The sequence below is a fragment of the Thermothelomyces heterothallicus genome (genome assembly GCF_042370625.1).
Source record: "Thermothelomyces heterothallicus CBS 202.75 unplaced genomic scaffold P884_scaffold_12, whole genome shotgun sequence".
Classification (NCBI taxonomy): domain Eukaryota; kingdom Fungi; phylum Ascomycota; class Sordariomycetes; order Sordariales; family Chaetomiaceae; genus Thermothelomyces; species Thermothelomyces heterothallicus.
Genome location: NW_027192573.1, coordinates 364,149 through 389,789, shown reverse-complemented (window position 1 = coordinate 389,789; position 25,641 = coordinate 364,149). Strand labels below are relative to the sequence as shown.

The window sequence follows — 25,641 nt, the reverse complement described above, 5'->3', positions numbered from 1 at the left end:
GCTGCAACCCCAACACACTCCTCCGTATCGGCGCTCTTGGTCAAACCGGGCGCAACGACCAATGGCACTGCGTCGCCTAGATGGCCTGGAAGACGGGAGAACAGCAACAAGAAAAAGCACTACTCCGTATGTACGCTTGAGAACTGCCTTTGGACGGCCCACAGAGACCCACCAGCAGGTGCTTTGGATTTCAGGCGGTTGCGTCGGCTGCCCACCGCCCCGTCCACCGCTCCGTCCACCACAGGCCCGCCGACGTGCTTTTGGGGGGAACGAGAGACCTAGAAGCCGAGTTATCGATCTGCTTTGGCCCCTTTCTGGCCCGAGCCTGGCAGATCCCGAAAAGGGGCCCCACGAGGCCTTGCGACTTCGCTTGAGCGTTACGTTAGTTAGCGGTTCCACCGTCATGTTCTGCCGAGACGCCATCTCAACCCGTTCCCACCAGCTTTCGATGGCCTTTCGTCACGCCCAGCTAAGCACTGTGGTCTGGAGCACTGCCTGGCTTGAGACGTAATGTACGGATTAAACTACACTACAATAGCACTAGGTATCCGTACGGACTATCCCGTATAGATACTCCCATGTTTGTGCAGTTGTGCAGAGCATCTCGACGCCTCCCTCAGCGAGCCCGAGGATCCCGTGCCAGTACTACTTACTTCGTACAGCAAGCGCACGCCAATATCGACGGCGGAGCCTTTCCTTTGGCCTTGCCACGCATGAATTCTTGCGGACTGATGGCTGTACAATACTTCGTTAGCACTTTATCCGGGCTCCGACTGTGCCCGCATTAGGGAGGCACGGCATGACAGGAACCCTCAACGCTGCTCAGGCTGCAGACAAAGCAATTCGCTCGTCCTTACCGCTGCGGTGCAGTAAACACCCAGCAGCTGCCGGCCTGCCCGTCTCCTGGCCGATGCATGCAATCACCCACTTGGTTGGCGGCTGCTCCGATCTGCAGAACCAAACAGCGCAGGAGAAGCGTCTGAATCACCTCTCAGACCCGAGGTGTGGCACCCAATCAATGCCGTCTCCTGACAGGCCGGGCGAGAAGCTGGCTCAAACAAAAAAAAAACACCGGAGACGACCGTTTCGGACTCCGGACCCCGGTCGTTCAGTTACAACTACACTACTGTACGAAGGACGCATTGAAAGACTTACCGGAGATCTGAAGACCTCTTACTCTTTACGCCACGAAAGAGCGGGTCTTTTCGTTGTCAAGAGATAACCCAGACGGCAACCAGGAGCCAGCACCACACTGGTGTACGGATTAGTGGAGTTTTACTGGGGCGTACCGAGTGCTCCATAACTACGGATTACACTACGTGGACACTTGACTCAAAACTTCGCCTCTCCCGTCATCGCCCATCATGCCCGCGGGACACTACAAGCGGAAGCTATCACCAGGCGCAGCCACCCCACAGTTCCCTCAACTCAAAGAAAGGAAAAGAGGAGGGAGACAGATGTAAGAGTCAGCTCGTCACGGGGCCTCGGTTGACTTCTTCGCCCGGACATCAGCCCCGCCGTTTGGCTCTCTTGCATTCACTTGTGTTCTCGACCCACACCCATCTCATGAGACCAGAGAGAGTCTTTTTGCCCACCCTTCCCGTTGTTTGGCTGGCCCGACTGGCATGTGGGGCGAGGAGACAGAGGTGTGGGGTGGCGGGAGGTGTGTGTGTGTGTGTGTGCGCATGTGTCCGCGAGAGTGTGAGATGGAAGCTGTGACACATTGCAATGGGCTTAGTTATTCGCTAGCGCGAAGGTATCGAGCCCATTTTGTTGGCCACCAGGTCTCCCAATCGCAGGGCCGCCCAGGGTCCCGCCGCAACACATGTTCCCACGAACACCATTGCTCCTTCAGAACTAGCGCCGCGCACCCAAGATTAAGAATAGGATGGCGCATCGCCGGTTTCATGGGCCCTTCTACACTAGTGTAAGGACAGGGGTGTTGTGCCGGGCCCCGATACACCGCACTACATAGTACGCTAACGTTAGTTAGTGGGTGTGAGTACGTATACTTGATACGTATACTTGATACGTACTCCGTACCACTGGTGGTGGTGGTGGCCCACAGAGGCGGCACCCCTGGCTTGCCCGGTTCCCGCCTCTGGGCATGGCATGGGCAGGCAGACGGCGCATCGAAGACTGGGCCCGTCTGACATGGGACCTTCCGAGGCCAATCAAGCCACTGCACACACAGCTCGAAGCCATCGGGCAAGAGAAGGGAAATAAGAAGGGGGGGGGGGGGGCGAGGGGGGAGATGGGGAGGTAAGGAGAGGGCGCCTTGGGGATTGACGGGGCGGTGGAACTGGCCAGTCAATGAGCTCGAGACATATCAACGATCTCCCAGCCCGCATCAGTGACGGCCTTTGCTCCCGCCGTCGACCGCCCTTTCTCATCACTCATTAACTAACACTACCCTTCCCTCCCCGCCTCTTCTTTTTCTCCCAGCGCGCATCTGGTCTTTGTATTACTTTTTTACCCCCCCCTGCCAGTTGCCGTGGGAGTCTGTTCCCCATTAAAGTCGCCCCCTCTTTTTGCACTGCCTCCTCCGAAAGTCACCTGTGGATCCTTCGCCCGTCGACACCCAACCAAACCATCTTATCTATCAAGCCAAGCCAGCTTGACTCTGCTCGCTGGTTTGCGATCTTGAGAAGGAAGAAAACATCGGCCGCCCCTTGAGGAGAGAAGACTTACTTTTCGATAACTCCCCGGGTTTCTTCGAAGCCAGCCATTGGGAGCAGAAGAGGCTTAGTTTTTCTTTTTCTCTCTTTCCCAAGCTCGCAGCTTTGGTTTCCTAGAGGATTCTAGAGGATTTTTGGCCATTTCCGCAGGACCTTGCCACCCAGAATCGCCTCTCCGGTTTCTTTCTTTTCCTTCCAAAATATCTGTTTTCCTTTCCCTCAATCTTTGGCCTGCTTCTGCCTCTGGATCCTGCATCTCCCGGGACCTCGGCATACACCTTTTTTTCTCTCGACGGCAAGCCAGCAGGGAGACAGTGCGTTCGGAAGCGAAGGGTTAGATCATGCAGCATGTTTCAGTATTCGGATACCCCACTCCGCCAGCATCACCAGCCTTCGGCCGGCCCTGCAGCATCCCGAGCCAGCATATCACGGTCCAACAAGCTTGCCTGCCCCAGTTCGTCCCGGTCGCCCCGGAGGAGAGGTTAGGGAGGTTCATCACCAGCTCGTTGCAGTTGACGAGCATCGTGGGCACCGGCGCGTACGGGGTGGTCTACTCGGCCGTCGATACCAAGACCAACGTCCGCTATGCCGTCAAGTGCCTCAGCAAGTTCAACCCGGATGGGACTCCGCTGGACCGCCGCCAGGTTGCCTTCCAGACCAGGGAGATCAGGTTGCACTACCTCGCGTCGAGCCACCGCAACGTGGTCTCGATCCTGAAGATCATCGACTACCTGGACTGCATCTACGTTATCCTGGAGTACTGCCCCGAGGGTGATTTGTTCTACAACATCACCGAGCGCGGCCAGTACGTCGGTAAGGATGAGCTGGCCAAGAAGGCTTTCCTCCAGATCCTGGACGCCGTGGAGCATTGCCACAACCTGGGAATCTACCATCGGGATTTGAAGCCGGAGAATATCCTTGTTACGGACCAGGGAGAGACTGTCAAGCTGGCAGATTTTGGTCTCGCTACCTCTTCTGACCGATCCGAAGACTACGGCTGCGGCTCAACGTTTTACATGTCACCAGGTAGGTTCTCGATGTCGCGAACAACTCCTTGCCCTTTCCGGTTTCTTGATATATATATATATATATGTATATATATGTATATATCTACAATGCCCCTTCTGTCTCTTGGCGAGACTTCCCCGCCCGTGGCCGTTAGGACAGCGCCCTCTCTCTCTCTCTCTCTCTCTCTCTCTCCCTCCTCCTCTTGTTCCTTTCACCACCCCGTTTTCTCCCTTTTTCTCCGGTATACACCCCACTGACTTTTCTCTTTTCTCTTCTCTTATTTTAGAATGCCTGGATCCATCATCAAGGAGGCCGTTTTACTACTGCGCACCAAATGATGTCTGGAGCCTAGGAGTCATCCTGGTGAACCTCACCTGTGGACGCAACCCATGGAAGCAGGCATCCTATGAGGATTCCACTTACCGGGCCTACATCAAGAGCCGGGACTTTCTCAAGACTATCCTCCCCGTGTCGGATGAACTGAACGACATCTTGGGGAGGATCTTCACACGGAACCCGGACGAGAGGATCACGCTTCCCGAGTTGCGCGCTCAGATCCTGGCTTGCTCCAGGTTTACCCAACAACCGGCAGCCGAGCTGCCGCCGTCACCTGCACCGCCAGGACACACGACTTACGTTTGCGAGGGACAGCCCATCGTGGACGGTGGGTACGAGTCGGACCACGAGGTGCCGCTCTCGCCGGCATCGTCGGACGGCGAGTCGTGCTCATCCGACGAGGAAGGATCCCTCACTTCCACCTGCTCCAGTATCGAGGACCTGGAAGACGACGACGACTGCTCCCTGGAGGACATCCCAGAGGCCAGGACGCCCCCGCCGCAGGCGCAAGCACCCCTTGGAGAGCCGGCAATCTGCGAACCCGAGGAGCCGAGGCACGTGCCGTTTCAACAACCACCCGAGTACATGCACCACCATTACCACGGACAGCCCATGCTTGTTCCCCCTTCGGCCCAGGCCATGCCCACGCCTATCCAGCCTTGTGCCCAGAACAAGTTCCCGCTGGACCAATATGTCTGGGACATGTTGAGGTACGCACAGCCGACGCCGCAGGTGCAACAGCTCCACCATCCGGTCCCGTTCCACCATCATCAGGTTCCGCTGTTTGCCCACCACATCCAGGGCTGCTATTAGCTTCCCCTGGGATTCTCCTTCTCGCGTCTCATCTTCCATGGATACGCTTCTGGTGGTGGCCGACGAACCCCAACTCGACCACACACACACACACACACACACACTCACACACTCACACACTCACACACACCGGGCTGTGGGATAAAAAACCGTTCTTGAAAACCGAACGATCCTCCAGTCCAAGGCCACGACAAAGAAACGTTTACAACTATTACTTTTCTTTTAGGCTGCCCTAGAAGGGAACCGCCAAACCAAAAGAGAAGCAAAAATATGGATTTTAATCAACCCGAGGTTTTGTTTTCTTTCTCCCATCTCGAAAACGGATATATCGCCCCTTTGGGGTCTCGGCCGGGCTGGGGGGTTGCCGCTCGTTCATATTTTCAAACGAGACCTTGCGTGTATCTTTTTTTCCTTGCTTTTTTTTTAAATTCTCTTCCCCCATCTCCTTTTTTTTCTGGGTGCGTCGCGTGAAGGCACCTTTGTTTGGGGATCACTTAGGGGAGCGAGCATATCATGGCGCTGGGGGGCAGGGGCAGCGGGATAAGAGATACAGGAGTTCCCTGGACATGAGGCTGGTGTTTGGTTATTTGTTTCACAGTTCCATCATCATTCTAATACCCCTCATCTATTTTTTCGGAGTTTTTTTTTTTTTTTTTTTTTGGTTGGGGATGAAGGTGGAAAATGTCAGGGCATGGGATATGAAAGATAAAAACATCTACTACTACTTTGGTTAGACGTTACCCGGGGTCAATAGCCCTTCGCGCGCCGCGTCATGGGCCGCGAGAACACAGATTACGTTATGCTTAGTTTGGAAAAATGGGGGGGAGGGGGAGAAGGGTCAGAAGACAGCGTCAATAGAAGGGTGGCTGCCCCCTTTCTTGGGCGAAAAGAAGCTGCTTCAGAGGAAGCTGTCATGCTTAGCTAGCAATGTGATGGAGCTATGCCGCAGGCCACCGTCTTGATCCGCCTTGACCAATGTGACGCTCTGTTGGAGGTTGACTATTATATCAGAGAGTATAGCTGAACTCTACGTGACAGGATTGCCATGCTCCGCCCCGATGATGAGGCTTGGCTTGGTCATTAGAAGAGGACGGCTGTCCGCGGAAAACGTACATCCATCCATCGCCGGTGGAACGGCTTTGCCACGGGGGCCCGGCGAGAACCCGATCTTTGCCACCAGCCTTATTACTCGCTTTACACTAGTGCGGAAGGTCGTGCGCATGCGGAGCGTTTCTCGTGCACGGAACATGCATGGAGCACAAGCTCTCCACCTTTTTTTCTTTTCTTTTTCTTTTCTTTTTTTTTTTTTTTTTTTTTCTTTCTTTTTTTTTTTTTTTGGTTTGTTGCCAGTTACCTTATGTAGGTTCCTTGTCAAGTACACGACGAGTAAGCATGCAACTCTGTTGAAGGTGAGTGACGTTGGATACCTGAGAACAGGGGAAGAGTGAAGGCCCTGCCGCTCGCAATAATCCATCCTTCCATCCTTCCGTCCTTTTCCAAGCCTACACCAGCTACTCCTTACGTACGCCACGGCACTAGTTATGTGAGCTGCTATTGGTGTTTCTCTCGTAGTGTAACATGCGATAGGCACGTTAGGTAGTTTGGGGGAGAAGGTGTGGGTGACATACACAGGAGTTATTGAGAAGTGACGTGCAGCAGCAAGAGCTGCCCCTCCCTTAATTTCCACAATTAGTTGGCCAGCCACCCCCTAGCAATACGCGGGAGTGTGTGTACGGATTCTACTACGTAACGTTATACGGATTCATTTATCCAGTGAATTCTGAGCTTGGGGAGGATAGTTATACTAGCATAATTTCGTGTCGCTAATATCAAGTAGACTTTGTCGCGATAAGCGGCTCATTAGTTACTAGAGCACAAAAAAAGGCACAGGCATCATCGGCCCCTTGTTGTTATCCGTGTTATCACTACGATGACGGCGCCGACGCCGCCGACGCCGACGCCGCCGACGCCGACGACCACCATCACAACCACCATCACCATCGGCAGCTGTTCTGCTCGCTGTATGTATGTATGGTATTGTGCCCATACCATTTGGAACATCTCGTATTGTCCTACGTCTGCACCATTTCTTCCCCCGTTGTCCATTGCCCATTGCCCGTTGGCCGTTGCCCGTCCACACACGCCCGCCTTACTCGGTCCTTGGCTCCCCCTTCCTTGTCCTGGCCCCTTCCTAATGCATGGAAAGAGCGAGACGAAGGGCGAGATGAGATGACGGCCTCTCAAGCGGACGCGTGATTGGCCCGCCAAGATGCATACATAACCCTTCGAATTCGGGGCGCCACGTCGCCTTACTTTTCCCGAGTTAAGTTGCACTACGCTAGCGCAGTGTAGCCCAAAGGCCCCGCAGTGTTTCCTGACTGCGAATCCATACATATTTCTCAGGGCTGCATGGGGGTTGCAGGGGCGGCGTGCGATTGGGCGTTCGCTGTGGGTTGTGTGTGTGTGTGTGTGTGAAACATGCAGACACAGACATGGAAGGGAAAATGTGAGGCTGCCCACGTAACGCATCGCTTTGATTGGGCGGGCGGCCCACGGCCGTTGTGATACCACTCTGCAAGTCGGTACCCCCTTTCTACCTTTTTTTTTTTTTTGTTGTTGTTGTTGTTGTTGTTGTGGACTCTGAGCTCTGCTGGGGCGTGCCGCTTCGTCCCTTTTCGTCGCCTTGCTTCTCCTTCCCTTTTCGTTTAAATTAGTTTTACACTTATTAGTATACGGAGGAATCCGTTACTGTTGTTTCGCTGCAGTCGGCCATCGCCAATCAAGTCGATAATATGTTTGGTCTCCACTGACCGTGCACTGACTTGGCCCAAGCTCCCTCCGGCCGCCTGCTTAGTGTAATCCGTACTCCGTAGAAGGTGCTGCTTGTGCCTGCGTGTGTTGCCTGCCTGCCTTAGCGGGATCGAAGCTGACGGGCTCATTGAATGTTTCCCGTCTCCCCGCTTTCCGGTTTGCCCCTCCTGACGCCATCTATCAGCCCAACGCCGGCGATGCTTGCGCACAACAAAGACCACTTTTCAGCTGTCTCGATTTTGGATGCACATCGGGCACATGGATCCCCTCACATCTCGAGATGTCTGACTCGAAAAATCCTCGAGTCACGTCCACAAGCGTGATGCTACACTCAGGCGGCGTTTGCCCCGTCAATCTTTCTTTTCAGCTGCTTGTTTTCCCTATTCCCTTGTCACTCGTCCATATCGCCGTCCTCTGCCCGCTTTTGCTCGTCAACAGCCGCGCCCGCTGAGTGGCTCCCCCGGGCAGGCGATGTAGTTTGTTTGCCGAATGTCCGGATTACGGACTCGGTAGTGTCGAGCCCATCCCTGAGAGATCGGGCGCATCGCCAAAAGAAATCGGGCAAAGGCGCGGCTTATCCTCGGGATCGGCTCGCCACTACTCCGCGTACTGGACTTTGTCTCGCCCTCGATCTTCCACACATCTCAATACAGAGTTAGCCGCCCTCGTGACCAACGGGAGGTCGGTCTGGTTGCCCGGCCTCTTGGGACCTCTCTCACTGTCGATCAAGTCAGAGAGGCTGGCGGCCCGCTTCCTCTCCATCGGTGGTGGTCCAGGTTGACGAAAAACAACCATGTTTGCCCAGCACCACACCTCAAACACCCCCCTCCCCTTTGTTTTTTTTTCTTCGATGGACGATGGCGCCTGGCCGGAGCACCGCCAATACACTAGTTCGGTTGTTGGAGCCGAGTGACGCACGCCTTCCGACAGTCGCATGAGCCTGAGCCCGCCTTGCTGATCCCATCTCGGACGGTGGCGGCGACGGTGTCGCGCCAGTCGTCCAACATTGTCCACCCAAGTGGCGCACCGTGATTGCCGAGCTACACTAGCTACACCACCGCATACACATGGCCCAATACTCGGCAGCACAAGAGCGGATCCTTTGTGGGAAGACGGGCGTGTCGTTGGGACGCGTTGCACGGTGGGGCCGATGCAGGTCGAGCGAGTCGAGTCCTTTTGCGAGTGCTTGCATTAGCGCCCTCGGGTCTGCCGTCACCACTTCTTTGTTCTCCAACGGCCAGCTTCGCGGACTCCATTACTGTGCGCGCTGGCCTACACTAAACACCAACCTGCCTCCGCAGCACTTGACTCGGTCCCTGCCATGATGTGGCGCGGCGACGCCCTTGGGCTGCATGCTTGGCCCTCGCTTGTCCGCGGGAGTGCATATCCGTTTGTACCCACAGCTTCATATGTACTATGACCCCGCGCGCCAGCACGTTCGGATGGCTCTTGTCCCGGAGCTGCTGTGATGCGGCTCGGGATATTGGCGGTGAAGGACAGAGCAAGCCCACCCACACAGATACTGTTCGGGTATTGGGTGCAGCTGGTTGGTTAACCGCAGATGAACGGCATAAAAACTCTATGTAGCTGAGCTGAGTCTCATGCGTCGTCGGCGAAGAAGCCCCGGAGACAACGCACCTTCGAAGCACATGCCATTTAGCTCAGTCAGAGATGTGCCGAATCGCCATCGTCGATATATTTGCGTTGTGTAAACAGATTCCCCGCCAAGCTCTGCGGTGTGCGACGCATTGCATTGGGCTGCGAGCCAACAGCTACCGCCGGTCCATGCAGCACCCGCAGTGCCTCTCAAGATTCACGCCCCGAGTTAGGCAAACCCCGACGATACGGAGGGAGGTGTATACCTAAGCTGTGGGAGCAAGTGCGGTGACCACCCAGCCATGGAACCTCAGCAGCAGCACCCGGCTCTGGTAATACGGAGAAGATCCCCGTCGTCCCGGCACACTCGGTACCAGTAACAATCGGGGGGCCCACACCGGTAATGCAGGAGTGCCCATTTGGGGGGCGCGGCCGGGGGGTAAGCCCGGTGGCCGGCGCCGTGCTGCTCTGTGTCGGGCACACCCAAATTTCCTGTATGCGGATGGGGCTTTGTTGTCCCGAATATCCGCGCGAACGACTCCCGTCCAGGTTGGTATCTCGCCAATAAGGCGGGAGTGGCTTCGATACCTTGGCCCATCTAGGCTTGAAGGCGTATACCTTATTTCCTCGTTGTGTGATGTGTAGGAGGAGACCACGTGTAGTTTCTGAAATGAAAACTCACGGGTAGCGGTATTCTGACGAGATCCCAGGACCGGGAGGTTCTTCAGCCGCACATGCATGGTAGTTATCCCACTTCTTGAGGCTTCAACTGCTGACATAGTCGGGTGTTTGTAGATAATTTTGGGCGTTCCTGGACAGGAAAGCTCTGGAAGCTAGCATCCTGAGTCCATAAGGGAGAGGCCGATCTGAACATGGTTCCCTGAGGCCCGGTGCTGTGATGGCTTCTCTCAGGGGGTGCCATCTCCCCCTCGAGGGCACTAACGGAGCCTGCCAGGTGATGACTCGACACGAACAGGTCACTGGACCCTCTTGCAATGCGGCAATCCGACTTCTCGAGTACAAACGGCAAATGATGGCCCATCTATCTTGTCGCGTGGCATGTATGGAGAGACCACCCCAGATGAGCGACGGCTCTGCCTGTACATACAAGAAACTCATGGCGGGGCAGAGAGAGGAAAGGTACTGTTGGCAACGGATCACGCCCGGTCAACCCGAGCACAGAGGAGAGGAGACTATGACCGGGTCCAGCTTGAGTGCGCCGGCATCCCGGCAGCAGTTATACGTCTCGGACTGCAGTGCTCCTCTCGTCGAGTTCGTTTGTCCATCGGTGCTTCAACCCGTGGCTCTGGCGCGTAAGGGGGTGCTTAACCAACTCACGGGTGTAACCACCAAGAGAGGGGTGGTAAGCAGAGATTGAACTTCGTAAGACGCAGTGTAAACGTTCTTCCCTGACCTTTCATGCTTTGGCAAGAGTTACGGAGCGACGCGCAGCGGGGGACAAACACAATATGAGAAATGGTGATCCTCGCCCCCTTTGTTCTCTCAACTCGGTTTTGCTACGTAGCACAACAGAGCAGGGCAATGTCGAACCACGGATAAAGGAAGAAATCCAAGTCAATCAAGCCTTTTAAATAACAGGAGATGCGAGAAACTCGCATGGGGGATAGAAGTATAACGGTGGGAGCAAGGGAGAAGAAACTAACTGGAACTGGAAACGTACATTAGAGAGGAAGGGAGAGAGGGGAGAAAAAAAGAAGGGAAAATAGGAATTGAAAGGTTCTTTTTTCCCCCCTTGTTTTGAGCAATGCTCAGGGCCGAGAACCATTCCGTCTACCAAACCCTTTCGAAGCTCATAACCATCTTCGCCAGCCTTGATCATAACCGCCACCCAACTTTCTCCCTTAACCTTTTTCTCCGTACAAAGCAGCTCAACCGGGACATTAGGCAGATTGCAGGCCGTCTGCGTCGGTCAAACTGGGTCGGAACCGAGCTCTAGTCGGAGGGCTTGATGATGGTGGTTGTCCCGTCAGGCGACTTGATGATGGTGATGCCGCAGCTCTTGAGGAAGGCGGTCAGCTTCTTCTTGGCGGCCTTCTCCTCGGCCGTCAGCTTGTCCTTGTGCAGGAGGCTCTCGAGAGCGAGCTCGGCGGCCTCGAGGTTCGAGCAATGCGCGGCATCCCGCTTGCCGGGGGTGAAGGTGGTGCCCGTTCCCGGCGGCGCGCTGATGTTGGTGATGCCCGCGAGGTACCTGAGGGCTGCCTTGATGGCCACGATATCCTCGAGGTCCTTCTTAGTCTTCTTGCTCTTGTTCTGCAGCCGGATAAGTTCCTTCTCCAGCTGCTCGATGGCCCCCTTGGGATTCGTGGCATAGTCGGACGGGAGCACGACCCCGCGCTTTTTGGTGCTTGGATCGATGCCACCGACGATGGGTGGCAAGAGGCAGGGTGGCTGCTGGTTCAGGGGAGTATCGGTGAGGCAAGGGGGCAGGTCGCCCTGGCCCGGTGTGATGTCACCTCCTGACGGATCGCCGATGACTGCTTGCCGCTTCTTTTTGGTGCTCGGTTCAATGGGGCCGACGATGGGGGGAAGAAGACAGGGCGGCTGCTGCTGCAGGGGGATAGTGATCAAGCATGGCTTCGGGTCGCCGTCGCCAGGGTGGAAGTCTCCCGTTCCCGGCCAGAGCCAGATCTGCCGCTTATCGAGTCCTCTCTTCTTCGTGCTTGGGTTGATGGGACCGACGATGGGTGGCAGGATACAAGGCGGTTGCGTCTCCAAGGGGACATCGGTCAGGCATGGCTTCGGGTCGCCGTCGCCCGGGTGGAAGTCTCCCGTTCCCGGCCAGATCCAGATCTGCCGCTTATCAAATCCTCTCTTCCTGGTGCTTGGGTTGATGGGGCCGACGATGGGCGGCAAGAGGCAGGGCGGTTGCTGCTCCAATGGCACGTCCGTCAAGCACGGTTGCAGGTCGCCGTCACCCGGGTGGAAGTCGCCGTTGCCGGGGCCGAGCCAGACCTGCCGCTCCTCCACCTTCCTTGCTGCGGGTAGGGCCTGGACGGCGCCCAGGCCGATGAGAGACAAAGCAAGAGCCGAGCCGACCATGTCTGCAGCGTTGGACGCGTCTGCTCAAAGGGGGATGATTCCGTTTCCGGCAGGGTCCGTGGCGGGCAGAAGATTCCAGCGTCCCTAGACGGAGACGGGCACACGAGGATTGATATAGACCTGGACCGTCGGCCGCTTGCCGATAGATACGGGACAACCTACTCCCGTAGTCGCCATGGCCCCCAAAAGTGAGGAAATATTTATAGAAGCCAGGCAGCAATAACATCGTGCGTCCGCCCCGCTGCTTCCAGAGAAGCGTGGGAAGTGGTGACATGGTTCGGCCGCATCGTGACGGGTTAGTTTGGTGGCGACAATCTCTGTGCAATATGGATTAGATGAAGGAGCGAGGGCAGGACCCAAATTCATCATATGGTTCAGCATATTTACCCGGGGAGCTTGACCGTATTTGTCGGCCTCTATCGGCCAGTCTCGATGACCCCCAGCTTTGGAGTCAAGCAGACGAGCCAAAGTTGGGGTTGCACTGTCATAAATTGTGCCTATAACTGCGGCTCAAAAACCCCAACCAAGTTTGGGGTCTTCGGCGGTTTAGGGCCGCGATAGACCAAATCCCCTGGAACTGAATTGTAGGAACGCCATATTCGGCTATTTTTGGCTCGATGTGGTGCATTTCCTCGCATGTGTTCCAGGATTACATCCCTCATGAAGGAATGGAATTGACACTTGCTTGTTCCCCTGGGCCGTAACCCAAGCACGGATGCGCGGCGATATTGCTGCGGCTTGCCGAAGAGCCAATATGGTTTTGCACCTATGGCCCAGGAGGCTGGCGTTCTAGGGACTTGTATCCAACGCACACCATCGTAGTTTCGACACGGTGGCATCGTGAACTGCCAAGCCAGAGAGGGACCGATGGCGACAATGCCGAAGAAGCTCGCGGAGCAACGGCGCCGACCATGTTATAAGGGAGATGGCTAGCCGGCAAAGCACCTGCCTTTCATGGCGAGCGGCTGCGCTATGCTTTGGAGCGCCATATCGCTCGGGCCGCTCGTCGTATCCGTCTCTGCTGTCGTCATTCGCTGCTCTGCCCTGGTCGACAACTCTCCTCGGTGACCGAGTTGTTCCCGTGGTGTTCGCTGCTGAAAGGACACGCGAGGGTAGTAGATAGCCCCAAGAATAGAAATAAAGTTGGCCGAGCACCTCACTGACCCAGGTATCTGGAGACTGGGCGTGGTTGACAGGCGGTCTTAACTCTTAGCCTGTTCCGGGAACAAGGAGAGTGATCTGCCGTGGCAGCTTCGATCCCGTCCTCCCATCCACCTCCATTTTCGGCATGTGAAGGACAGTCTGCCAGGGGGCCAGACGCAACGTTAATAATGTTCGGCTCTTGGGTGAGCGGCCTCACTCGTCTTCCATCGTCTACTGTGTAATGTGGTGTTCCATGTCTGCGGAAACAGTGGCTGGAAGCGTGTAACTAATGTTGGAGCAGGTTGGGACTTCAGGACAGCGCTGGCGGGCGGAATGGCTTCGTTGCAATGCAGTGACCAAGACTTAGGAACTGTTTATAGGTTGCTTCCTTGAAACTCGTGCTTTGGTGCGGTCACCATCTCGGCACAGCAATTAAGCGCTCGGTAGCGCAAGCAGGTCGCAATTGGCTTTAAAAAAATGACACAGACAGGTTCAGTGAACAGAAAATACCGAGCCCCGTAGTGATGCACCGCAAAAGCACGCAAATTTTCGGCAGCCAGGTTTGTTGTCCAGGACTGCGAAGATGAGTGAGTGCATCCAGTTGCGCCGCTGATGGACCTTCTTCCCACGAGGTCTGCCACCGAGGCAGGCAGCAGTGTGAGCTGGCGGCTGTCTGACAGCTGTTAGTCAGGTGGTTCTGCCGAGCATCGGCCAAGCAGGTGGAAACCTCCCTTCTTTGCTTGTTGTGACGACGCGAATCCCAACAAAGAAATTGTTGAAATCCGGGGACATGGATTGCTGCCGCGCAGCGTGGAACTCCCCACTGCTGCGCAGATGTAAAGGAACGCAGAGAAATTTGACCGTGGATGGGAAAGACCCGACGGCAGCGACATCCTCAAACCCACCGCTCTGACGCCACCGCCGCGAACGCGCACCGGGACTCGTAAAAATAGAGAGAAAAAAAAAAAAGTACGGGGGCTCGGTCAATTACACTTGTCACATAACTACACCGTGTTACTGTCATACATGCGCATAATTGCCGTGTAATCGAACAAATAACCCCCCAAACCCCACAAAACAAACTCAATGACCATGCCGCCCACGACGCGGAGCAAGACCAGAGGCCGCCCTGATCCGGGCACGGAGGATGACGGCCCGGCCCCAAACTCCGAAGGGGTTGATGAGACACCGTCCGGCGTCCGGCACCGCCGCCGGTGGTCATCCGGCTCCGCTTCGACCACGGCGGCGGCCACGGCGGCGGCGGCGGCCCAAGCCATCCGCGACACCGCCCAGGCCATCGAGACGGGCGTCGAGGCCACCGCCCGCCGACTGCTGCTCCTCCACTGGGACGACCTGCCCCCCTGGCGGCGCGACAACCCCTCGATCCGGTCGGGCTACCGGCCCACCTCCAGCTCCTTCCTCGCCTCCCTGTACAGCCTGCTCTACCTGCACAACGAGTCGGTCAACATCTGGACCCACCTCCTCGGCGCGGCCGCCGTGGCCGTCGGCGCCGCCTGGGCGTACGGCTTCCTCCTGGAAGAGGTCATCGCCCCTCGCTACGCCACGGCCAGCAGCGCCGACGCCCTGGTGTTTGCCTGCTTCTTTGCCGGCGCCTTCTGCTGTCTCGGGATGAGCGCCACGTATCACACGCTGTCCAACCACAGCGAGGAGGTGGCCAAGTGGGGCAACAAGCTCGACTATACCGGCATCGTGTTCTTGATCGTGGGGAGTTATGTGCCGGCGTTGTGGTATGGCTTCTTTTGCCGGGCCGAGTGGTTGACCTTTTACCTGGGGGCGGTGAGTCGATCCCTTGCGGGCGCTATCGTTCGTGACGAGGTAGTGTGAGGCTTCTGACCAAGGGTGGTAGATCGCGCTGCTTGGGCTGGGCTGCTTGGTGGTGTCGTGGTTTGAGCACTTCCGCACACCGGCATGGCGGCCGTACAGGGCACTGATGTTTGTTGGGCTGGGGCTCTCCGGCGTCGTGCCTGTCTTGCACGGCCTCACTTTCTACGGGTACCGCGAGCTCGACCAGAGGATGGGGCTCAGTTGGGTGATCCTCCAGGGCGGCCTGTACATCTTCGGCGCCTTCTTATATGCGGTGAGTAATTACCCCTAAAAGACGAGCAACAGGAATGGGGGTTGAGCGATTGCTGAGCTTGCGATGTGAAGGTTCGGTTTCCAGAGTGCAAGTGGCCGGGCGCCTTCGACATCTGGGGAAGCTCTCACCAGATCTTCCACGTCTGCGTTCTGCTGGCGGCGTCGTCGCATTTGTATGGCATGATCAAGGCGTTCGACTTCCATCACGGCATTCTCGAGGCACAGTGCTGAGTTCAGGGTCGGCCGGAGACGAGGCCGCTTATATAGATAGACAAGGTATAGACATTAGATCGAACTCTTCGGGATGGGTCGCAGTCGCTCGACGCTTTCGTGATGAATGCCGGAACACACAACTCAGGCGGCCGATTACCCTGGCCAGGTCGCGACAGGATGATGCACTGCGGGGATCCAATCATTCCACCCCCAAGTCCATGACTTTGATCAGCCCAGAAGCCATTGCACATGCAGCCCAGCAGCTGAACTGCACGTTGGGATTCCACTGGATCGTCGTTAAGCGCGTCAGCGGCTCGTGAATGACCACCCGAGACGCGAGTTTCTCGTCGAGCTCAGCCTCGCGGTCCTCGGTCTCGGCCTCATCGCCCTCTCTACTCTTTTTCTTCTTCCCGGCCTTCTTCTTCTTCTTCTTGGCCTCCCGCTTCTTCCTGTCCATTTCTTTTCGCTTCTCCGTCCTCGGGTCGTCGTTTTCTTCAGGCAGAAATCCCTGCAAAATCCTCGCCGCACCTCTCAGCCCGGACATCCCGGCCGCATTAGGTTGGTTGAAAGAATCAGTGGGTCTGTACTCGTGCTCAAAGACCTTGAGCTTGCGCAGAGGCTCGCCCTTTTGCTTGAAAAGTTTTTGCAGTGCGTTGCACGCAAAAACAGAGCCGTCTGCGCAACCCACCAGGATGAAGGGATGCGTTGCCCCAGCTGAGACACAGGTGAGGGTGTTCGGGCCGGTGGTGATGCTGCGTGCTTGGCAGAAGTAGCGATGGTGCAGGAAGGCGATGGTCGTGTTGGGCGTGGACGACGGGTAGAGGGCCATGAAGCCCTGCATCGGCTCGTTCCAGCACAGCAAGTTCGGCTGGAAGCTGATGGCTGGAACCGGGAAATACGTCATTTCGGAGCTCGGCTGGGACAGGTCCGTGAGGGTCGCGCAGCCGCCGACCGGGATGGATGCGACGAGGTACGGGTTCGAAGGGTACGCCGAGCAGATATCGATAACGTAGGTTGTGTGGGCGCCTACGCGCTGCAGCAGCTGGCGCGGGTAAATGGACCACAGGGTGATGGAGCCGTCGGAGTGGCCTAGGGCGATCCGGTTCGTGTTCACCCAGGTTAGGCAGGTGACGGCGACGTTGTAGTCTTCGGCAAGGCCAAGAGCCACGACGGGAGTCTCGATCCATTCTGCGTACCATGTCAGCGGAGAGAAGCATTGACCGGGCGCCTAGACCCAACGTACCGTAGAGGGGGGTGTCCTCGTTCTCGACAACCTTAGTGTCGATGACGCGAGCGGTTCCGTCGTCGGTCAGGAGGGCCAGCAGTCCGTACAGACCGGAAGAGTCGAGAGCGACCGGGCAGAACTGAAGCCGTTTCGGCCGGCCCCAGTTGAAGCATTTGACGCTAAGTAACCGCGGGAGTTGGGCGGAGGGAGAGGGTAGTTGGCCATGGCGCCTTTCACCGGGGACGAATTCCCACAGCTGGACGCACCCTGCAGTTTTGTCAGTCGCGTCCTCCCTCGGACCATCCCCGCCGGCCGGTTGCTGGTCAGAAAATGGGACCGTTGCCACAGCGAGGACCTGGATGTCTTGCCGAGACAATGGTGCCCATGATACGGCCAGGGGTACGCCTCCGGTATCCAGCATCCAACCGTTTGGCGTCTTGTTGGGGGCGTCAGGGTGATTGACCGGGAGACCTGTTGGTGAGACTGACACGCTGCCGCCTTGGCTGAGCCTGACCTCTTTCTGCCTGTTCCATGGTCCCACGAGGGTGATGATATCCCCCTCTGCCTGGGGAACGAACCGCCGGCCATCGCCGGGAGAAAGAACACGAGACTGCTGGATCTGGGGAGCGCTGATCTGGAAGTCGTCGTACCAGGCGAGCGCCCGCTTCTCCTGACCGCGCTCGAAGCCGCGGGGTAACCAGGGGCTCGGTATGACGCCCTGCTGGTCTTCGGGAGGGAACCGCGGGGGCAGCACGGGGAACTCTGACCAGCGGATCTCGAGGTCCCAGATGACCTTGATCCGCTCGTACTCCGGGCCATACATGGCATCGCGGAGCGCGCTGTAGCGGGCATAGCGGCGCAGTGGTCCTGCGTAGACGCGCGTGACGATGCGCGTCTCGAGAGGGTAATGGGGAATGTCGTGGAAGCCCTTGCGGCTTTGGATCATGCCAGCCCCGGTATTTCGCTGCCTCTTGGACTGGCTGGGGTCTTCTTGCGGTTGCGGGACTTTCGCACTGCCTGACACTTCCTCATCCTCGCTCAGGAGCTCGTCCTCTTCCTCCTTGTCGTCATCGTCCTCAGCCTGTGCTCCATCTGGCTCTGCCTCGAAGTCGTCATCCTTGGACTTGTCCTCGGGCAGAGTGATGGGCTCTTCGTCGTCGTCGTCGTCAAAGACAATAGGTTCTTCCACATAGCGCTTTCTCACGCCCCGGGTGCTGCGGAGGCGCATAGCTAGGGGATGTGAAAGCCAGCCAATTGCAGTACTGCGAGAGTCAAGTTGATGACCTAGGGTTGAGCGTCGCTGTGATGTGTGAGGGTTGGTGATGGCCCCACAGTGATTGTTTTTGTCGCCAACCCGGAATCTCCAATTCTTGAGGTTCTGGGAGTGGCGACAATCGTAAGGGCAATTGTAGGAAAGAAAATAACACACAAAGATGAAAGATATCTATTTGGCCCTGTTGCCTGCAATGGGGCAAACAATGCTGATTTGGATGATGAGAGTTGAAGTTTACAAAAACGACGTGAATCGGTGGAGCCAAGAGCGTTCTCTTTTGCACGTTGTATATAGGGGTTAGGGTTGGATATCGGCTGCAGCCAATGCTGACTCGGAAGCATGTCCATTATTATGATTAATGCTGATTTCATACGAAATCTCCATGCATAGCCTGTTCCAACATAGCCTTTTCAGAGTATTTCTAACATTTCTGGCAGCCGGCGCTTCGATTCGCACTCAAGTATCGAGATTACAGAGCGCCTCAGATTAGACTGGGAACACAGAATCAATCAGAGACGGATGCCAGAACTGTGGTGAGTAGTTATTAGGTTTAATTACAATTCCGTGAGAGGTTCTAACCTAACACACGGGTCCAGTCTGAGCGAGATGTATTAATTAACAGCTAAAGTGGCAAATGCACCTAGGCCCAGCTTGCAGCAGTACATAATTAATAGGTAGAACTCATTATCAATTAATAGTGATAACAACTAATTATTACAGAGCTTAAAAGACCTCGCAGGCATGGTATGTTCCCAGGCATGTCTGTCGGGGTACGTATGCATACGAAATTGTACGAATGGAAGCCCACATTCGTGTTCCGTGTTTCAGTTTCTTGGATTTAACATGGTAGTTAGTAACGAGAGGGACATCCAAAGCCGTAATACCAGATCAATTCATAGCAAGCATATTCTCATTCAGACCTCTTAGCAAATAATTATCTCACTTTAGAATTGACATCCACATTCATGTTCGAACGTTCCCCTTCCCAGACACAAGAGGAAGTCACCACGAGCCCCTCCTCTCACTCATCCGGGCAACTCCCAGGCCCCTTTCCGGCGCTCCGAAGCCGACCGTCCTGGAAGCTGGTGTCGATTTGCACTCCCTTCCCCGGTTACAGTGGGAGCCGACGAGTAAATCGACGGCGATGACAACGAAACCCCAGCCTGCTGGTTTTCCCAGCCAGAGCTGGCAGTAACCGGCGAGATTGGCGGCGGAGACGCATCACCCTGCAGCTCCGGCCATGCTAGCCACGGCCCGACAGCGCCGGTGCCACCGCCACCGCCACCGCCACCGCTGCCGCTAGGCAGCTCTGAACAGGCCACCTCTGGTCGCAGCGGGACCTCTGGGCTGGGCATCTCGGCGAGCGGCAGTGCTGCGCCTTTGCCAGGCGAAGTCTGACCGGAAGGAACCGCCGCGACCACCTGAGAGTGTGGAGCGGGATTGGAAGGCGTCGTATCGTTGTTCTGGTCATTGTCCTTGCTGTTGTTGGCGCGGCGGCGACGGCGGCGGCGGAGCATAACTACCACCAGTGCGGGTAGCGCACCACAAAGGAGGATGACGCCCACGGCACAACTGATGCCGATGCCGACTTTTACGCCGGTGCTGTACGGATAGGAAGGAGTGTGATTGCTGGAGTTGGAGCCATCCGCCGTTGGTGTGGAGCTTGGCGCTAGCGGTAGAGTCGGTGGTAAGGTTGGCGAGGGAGGCGAGATAGATGTCGGGCTCGAGGAAGAGTGGGCGGTGGAAGGAGACGTGGAGGACGGGATGGTGGACGGCAGGTGACCAGGAAGCCACTCGATCCAGCCCCCCGATGCGGTTGGGAGAATCGCGATTGATCCGATGATCGACCCGTCTGTGAAGGCGGCGGTTCTCGACTCGATGTCGGGATCGCAGGTGCAGTCATCGCCCGTGGTAATCGTGGACGGCTTTTCCGTCTGTTCGCATGCTATCCTTGATTTGGTATAATAATTAAGTCAGCATTTGGTCCTTGTAGCCTCGAGAGAGCACGGGGCGACCGCACGAGGCACCCACCATTGGTTGGGTCTGCAGTATATCAGACCAGCCCATGGATACTCTGGAGGTTGCGTTTGTCACCTGTCAGCTTTTGCCAGGGCACAACTCGTTGTGGTAGCTACCGTCATACCGTCCCACAATGTCTTGTCGGGACAGCTCTCGTCTTCGTAGTCGGGGTCGGTACATCCCGCAAGGTAAGTCGTGCCATATCTGCCATTGTAGCAGGCGCTGTCCTCGAGGCAAGTGTCCCCCGCCTGACAGCAGTGAATATTTCCAAATACCGCGTTACCGCAGGGTATGAATCTCAAGTTGGAAGTCTTTCCTCGTGCGTAGAAGCAGGTGCCGTTGCTGATGGATTGGTTTGGGTCGGCTATCTTGTAGTTCATCTTTATGTTTGTGGTCGCCCGCTCGGTGCCTTTGGACGAAGAATCCTGGGTCGAATAACCGGTAGGTAATAGCGTTCAGGTACCTCTGGTGGTACATCAACTGTTAGGATGTGGTCACGCCAGAGATCTCAACCTACCTAGCATAAGGCGCTAGTACTTAATTAGAGGATAACTTGATTGATTCGAGTCTCGGGCCCTGAGTTGGCTCCTATACAACGGGGAAAGGAGTGGGTCTGAATAAGTGGAAAGGAAGGAAAGGAGAAGGGAAAAAAACGAGATCTAATCTGTCTGAGAACACGGAAGGAACCCTAGAAGGCCATAATTAATACTTCCTTCCCAACATTCCTGTGCTTGCTTCCTGTGCTTGCCTAATTATTTCGTGAAACAGTCCGGGTCGCGCCCAATTTTTCAGCATCTTGCCGCCTTCATCTCTAATTTCCTAATCTATTCCCCAATCTCTTGTGTAATTACCCTGCTTTGCCACAGCAGAGGCCTTGGGTATCTGGATCGTCACTCGAAACCCAGCGTTGAACTTTCCAACTGCTAAGAACAAACACGCTGGCACTTTGCAATTAATAGTACTGGACTGTTGCCGCAGAATTCATCTTTAAGCGCACATAAATCATAATTTCATATACACCTCAACCTGCGCTAATGTCACACAGCCCCCCTGCTGCTAATTATTCGGTGCTACCCGAGGGAAATGGATCATTTCTTCCTGCACAACCGCCCATTCTGCGTCGGGATCCACGGCAATTGGTCCGTAATGTACCAGTACTCGGAGCCGACGGCGGTAGGCGCATAGAACAGACCGGTCGGGTCGTACTTTTTCTTGAGTTCCAGCAGCCTGGGATAGTGGTCGCCGTAGAAGGACTGCTGGAAGTCGGGCTCGTTGATGTCGCCCTCGGACGCGTAGGAGCCGCCGCCGGGCGAGACGGCGCGCCAGCGGGCCATCCAGTCGTTGGTCAGCGTCTCGCTGGCCTGCTGGATCTGCGCGTCGGTCGCGTTGGCCGGCCACGACGCCCCCAGGATAAAGAAGGCCGTCGTCCTGCGCCACGCCGGATGGACGCTGTTGGTCTGGTTGACGGCCGGGTTAGGCGCGGCCCGGATGTTGTAGCCGACTATCACGCCGCCGCCCTCGACCGCGTGGCGCACTGCCGCGAGGGTGTCGTTGAGCCGGTCCGGCTCGAAGCTCTCCTTGGGGAAGATGCGCGAGGCGGCGTGGTTGTCGTAGGCGCCGACCTGCTCGGCCGCCGGGAAGGCGCCGTTGAAGGCACTGAACATAGACGGATACTCGGTGACGTTGGGAGTGATGGCGATGCCCAGGCTAGCCAGGTCGTTGAGGAGGGGCGTCGCGAGCTCGGTGAGCTGCGGCTTTGTCATGTTTGCTCCCCACAGGGGCATCATGCTGAAGAGGTACTGGTCGGGGCCGATACTGACGACGATGAAGTAGCCGTAAGCGCCGGCGGCGGTGATCCTGTCAAAGTGGCTCATATAAACGCCGAGCGACGCAAAGAAGGTATCGGTTGTGACGTTGGGACTCGTGGTGTAGAAATAAGTCATCAGCGTATTGGGAATCTTCGGATAGGCCCGGATGGTCACCGAGGTTACCACACCATACGTGCCTGTGACCGTGTTAATTAATAATAAACGAGTTCCAGAGACGTTCGGTTCGGCAAACCCTCGACTTACTGCCACCAGCGCCGCGGAGAGCCCAGTACAGGTCCGGGTTCGTATCCTCGTTGGCAGTGACGAACCGCCCGTTGGGGAGCACAACCTCGAGCGACAGCACTTGATCAGCTCCCATGCCCAGAAGGGCGGACATGGGCGAATGGCCGCCACCTGCAATGTAGCCACCCGCAATGCCCACGGTCTAAAAAGCCCCGTCCTAGTTAGCTATCTCCCCTAGACCCATGCACGGTTATCTTCACTCACCCTACACTCGCCGCCGACCACCGTGACATTATTCTCCTCGGCCGCAGCATACAGCTCTTCCGTCATGATGCCGCTGCCGAGCTTGAAGGCTGGCCCGCTGTAACCCCGGCAGTTATGATCAGGCAAGAACTGGATGTCGCGGAGCTTGTGTGTCCAGACGGACAGAGCGCCGGCGCCGATGGACCGGTCGTTGAAGTCGTGGCCCGTATTCCGCACGACCAGGCGGAGGTTGGCGTTGCGGGCAAAGTTGAGGGCGAGCTGGATGTGCGAGACGTTGGTGGCGGCGACCGAGTAGGCCGCGTAGCCGCCCAGGGTGCAGTTGCTGCCGTCCGGGTCGTCGGTCGGCAGACAGGTGCGGCCCTGGTAGAGGGGGAACATGGCCGAGGTCGGGTCCTCGACGTGCATGTGCGGATCGCCCCAGTGCTCCGTCACGTACTCGCACGCCGCGGCGTCGCGCTGGGGCCAATTGTTGTAGCACGGCGCGGCGATGGGGACCGTCTCGATCAGGGCGCCGCCAAGGGTCGAGTTGAAGAGGGCCCAGGTCTCTGGCGACGGCCACGAGGTGTCGCCGGGCATGACTTTGCAGTTTGGAAGCTCCGGCCCGCCATTTTCGGAGGTGGAGGCCGCGGTGTCGACAGGGTTACCGAAGCCAAAGAGCAAGGGGTCGGTGCTGGAGATCACCTCGTCAGTCAACTGAGCGTCCTCCCACGCAAACCGTGTCGGGCACTTGGTTGCCGGGGCCCCGGCGATGGTCCGCTCGGCAAAGAGTGTTGAGACGGTCGCGAGAGCTGCGGACCGGAGGGAGAAGGAGGACGTCATCATCTTTGTTGACTTGGACTATTACTTGAAAGTCGTCTCGCGAGTTGCCGGTTCAAGGTCAACTTTGCAACCCTGCTCAGATCACTCTTCCCAAACACTGGAGAATAATCGATCACTAGCTCCCCCAGCTTGGTGAGAACATTCTTATGTATGACATGTTGCTCGCCCTCAGCTGTGGAGGAGAGGGGGATCGGTTCCCGGAAAAAAAAATCCCAGCTAGTGCCGCCGGATACCCAGTCACACTGGCTGGCACCCTTGATCGCGGCCTGGTGTTGAGGATCCAACCATGCCGAGAATGCTACCTGCCCACATGAACTATGCGCCGCGGTCGCGGGGAGTTGACCGCATACTGCGTATGCCCGAAATTTTGGCCAATCCGGGGCGCCCGGGTCTCATGTTCCGCGCATGGCCGCTGCTGCGCACAAGCTACCGTGGGCGACGACTCAGACCACTGCGGCTGCATTCCGATGCCTTCTCGAATCGTCAACGTTGCCGAGCGGCAGCAATACCTTGCAGCATACAGGGACGCTAGAAGAGGCTATGCATCGGGTAGATGTAGCCGGGTTATCAGCTAACAAACCGAGTCTCGCCTAGGGAGAAAAAATATAAAAAAAAAAAAGAAGGGAGTGTAAGCCCGCTCGCCTGCTCCCGTCTGCAGTGATGAACATGTAATTAAGTACTGAACAGTACAGGCCTACCCAGAGGCTAATAATTGTGATCTCGAATTAGCGGTAATACAGGCCCCAGTCTTGCGCCCGCACGACCGGACCTAGGGTTGCAGATCTGAGGCGGGGGTGTATTTAAATCCTCAGACCAGGCTGACACGAGTACGGGTCCTACGTGCTCTAATTATACACTGTAGTGAGATTCCGCGGGGAAGGGGGCGTGCCATCTTGAATCCTCATCACCGTCAAAGAGGAAGCAGATTGGTTTAGCCGCACCCGCTTGACACGATTAGGTCCCTAGGCGCCTCTAGGTACCTACCCGGTAGGTGATATGTATGCGTATGTTAATGAGTTAAAACTGGGGTTGCCTGGCGGAACCTGGCAAAGCCTGGGCAGCGATGAGGCTCGGATATCGTGGTTTGAGAAAGACCTGGGATCGTGTGGCGCTGAAGCCAGGAAGTTCATCGCGTCGGACCGCATTATCGCTAAACAGCATAATTAGCGAATCTCGTGCACCGGAACTGGACTCTCTAGCAGTCGCCTTCAACCTACCCTTGCTCTTCATCCACGTTGATCTTCGGGCAGTGACGACCGTGAAGGGGCGTCCTCTTGTGATGGTGATCTCTTTATTCAGATAGTCACATATGGATGGATGGTTTCCTGACGTGTTGTGGTCAAGGTTGAACAAGACGTTATTATGCACGTCCTCTGATGTGGTGCGCGGTTGTAATGAAAAGGCGAGAGAGGAGCCTCTTCAATAGTACGACTCGCTAGAAACCGTGACGAGCACGAGATGCTTTGCATAAGCAAGTTAGTAAGAGCAAGAGTAATCTAATACATAACGAGGAGGAACCAGAAACATACGCAAGGATAAAGATCACTTGAACAACTGTGGATGAGCTGGTGATGTTGATGGAATGCCGGTGCATTCCCAAGTCTCGTAGGAGAACTTGCCATGTCTTGGGATAAAGACATGCTAGTTTGTATGGAATGATCACAACTAGCAGTTAACGGCCCGAAACCGTCCCGGACAGGCAGGTAGAAGAAGAACCGATGACAACCTCGGAAGCTGTTCCCCAAAAAGGTTCAAGGGGCCCCTATCCCACTTCTACCTCATATTATCGCAATGACCGGTGAGCAAGTATACATAGACCTAAAGTGGCTCAAAAGGGCGTGAAGCGCGAATTGTTGTCCATCCTGGCTCTTTCTTCCAGGAGTTCGCCTGAGGTAGACTCGTCGGATTTCATAGGGCTGAATAATAAAACCAACCCAGAAACTGTTCGCATTAGACCTCGGCCGAAGCTGGCTTGGAGCATGCACGATATGTCGTCTGTAATTATCTCCCAAGCGAAGAGGTTGCAATTAGGAGCTCTTTGCCGTACGATTTGTAATTCGTATGACAACGGGAGGTTGTTCAATCCTTGAGCGACGATATCGGAGGCCATCATCAGCGATCAACAGTCCTCATCAGTTAATTAATAAATCAAAGGTCGTTCGCCAAGACATAATTTACTGCGTAAGCGATCCCTGGCTGTTGAAGAAACCCTAATTACTCGGACTTAAGCCCCAG

General features: G+C 56.2%; 7 protein-coding genes across 7 annotated transcripts; 3 read left to right on the top strand and 4 right to left on the bottom strand.

Moving 5' to 3' along the window:
• Positions 1 to 564: 564 nt before the first annotated feature.
• Positions 565 to 988, top strand: P884DRAFT_259913 (uncharacterized protein). The gene has a single exon (XM_069441393.1). The coding sequence runs from the start codon at positions 579 to 581 to the stop codon at positions 786 to 788; it is 210 nt and encodes a 69-aa protein (XP_069297278.1). The 5' UTR covers positions 565 to 578; the 3' UTR covers positions 789 to 988.
• A 2,031-nt stretch (positions 989 to 3,019) lies between these two features.
• On the top strand, positions 3,020 to 4,835 carry P884DRAFT_270000 (kinase-like domain-containing protein; the record flags this gene model as incomplete). The annotated part of the gene is made up of 2 exons (XM_069442317.1): positions 3,020 to 3,704; positions 3,973 to 4,835. The coding sequence occupies 2 exons, from the start codon at positions 3,020 to 3,022 to the stop codon at positions 4,833 to 4,835; spliced, it is 1,548 nt and encodes a 515-aa protein (XP_069297277.1).
• Positions 4,836 to 11,014: 6,179 nt separating this feature from the next.
• Positions 11,015 to 12,514, bottom strand: P884DRAFT_24073 (uncharacterized protein). Its single transcript, XM_069440190.1, has one exon. The coding sequence runs from the start codon at positions 12,300 to 12,302 to the stop codon at positions 11,196 to 11,198; it is 1,107 nt and encodes a 368-aa protein (XP_069297276.1). The 5' UTR covers positions 12,303 to 12,514; the 3' UTR covers positions 11,015 to 11,195.
• Positions 12,515 to 14,236: 1,722 nt separating this feature from the next.
• Positions 14,237 to 15,773, top strand: P884DRAFT_329907 (hemolysin-III related-domain-containing protein; the record flags this gene model as incomplete). Its single annotated transcript, XM_069445658.1, has 3 exons — positions 14,237 to 15,242; positions 15,313 to 15,543; positions 15,615 to 15,773. The coding sequence occupies exons 1-3, from the start codon at positions 14,532 to 14,534 to the stop codon at positions 15,771 to 15,773; spliced, it is 1,101 nt and encodes a 366-aa protein (XP_069297275.1). The 5' UTR covers positions 14,237 to 14,531.
• Positions 15,774 to 15,954: 181 nt separating this feature from the next.
• P884DRAFT_201241 (uncharacterized protein) lies at positions 15,955 to 18,208 on the bottom strand (the record flags this gene model as incomplete). The annotated part of the gene is made up of 2 exons (XM_069438345.1): positions 15,955 to 16,943; positions 16,999 to 18,208. 2 exons carry the CDS (start codon positions 18,206 to 18,208, stop codon positions 15,955 to 15,957), a joined length of 2,199 nt encoding a protein of 732 aa, XP_069297274.1.
• A 2,135-nt stretch (positions 18,209 to 20,343) lies between these two features.
• Positions 20,344 to 20,652, bottom strand: P884DRAFT_201350 (uncharacterized protein; the record flags this gene model as incomplete). Its single annotated transcript, XM_069438355.1, has 1 exon — positions 20,344 to 20,652. The coding sequence occupies one exon, from the start codon at positions 20,650 to 20,652 to the stop codon at positions 20,344 to 20,346; it is 309 nt and encodes a 102-aa protein (XP_069297273.1).
• A 708-nt stretch (positions 20,653 to 21,360) lies between these two features.
• Positions 21,361 to 23,409, bottom strand: P884DRAFT_269995 (uncharacterized protein; the record flags this gene model as incomplete). The annotated part of the gene is made up of 3 exons (XM_069442316.1): positions 21,361 to 22,277; positions 22,345 to 22,525; positions 22,588 to 23,409. 3 exons carry the CDS (start codon positions 23,407 to 23,409, stop codon positions 21,361 to 21,363), a joined length of 1,920 nt encoding a protein of 639 aa, XP_069297272.1.
• Positions 23,410 to 25,641: the final 2,232 nt, after the last annotated feature.

Excerpts from the sequence above, each read along its gene's own strand:
- P884DRAFT_259913 (XM_069441393.1), top strand. The coding sequence starts at position 579 with ATGTTTGTGCAGTTGTGCAGAGCATCTCGACGCCTCCCTCAGCGAGCC.
- P884DRAFT_24073 (XM_069440190.1), bottom strand. The coding sequence starts at position 12,302 with ATGGTCGGCTCGGCTCTTGCTTTGTCTCTCATCGGCCTGGGCGCCGTC.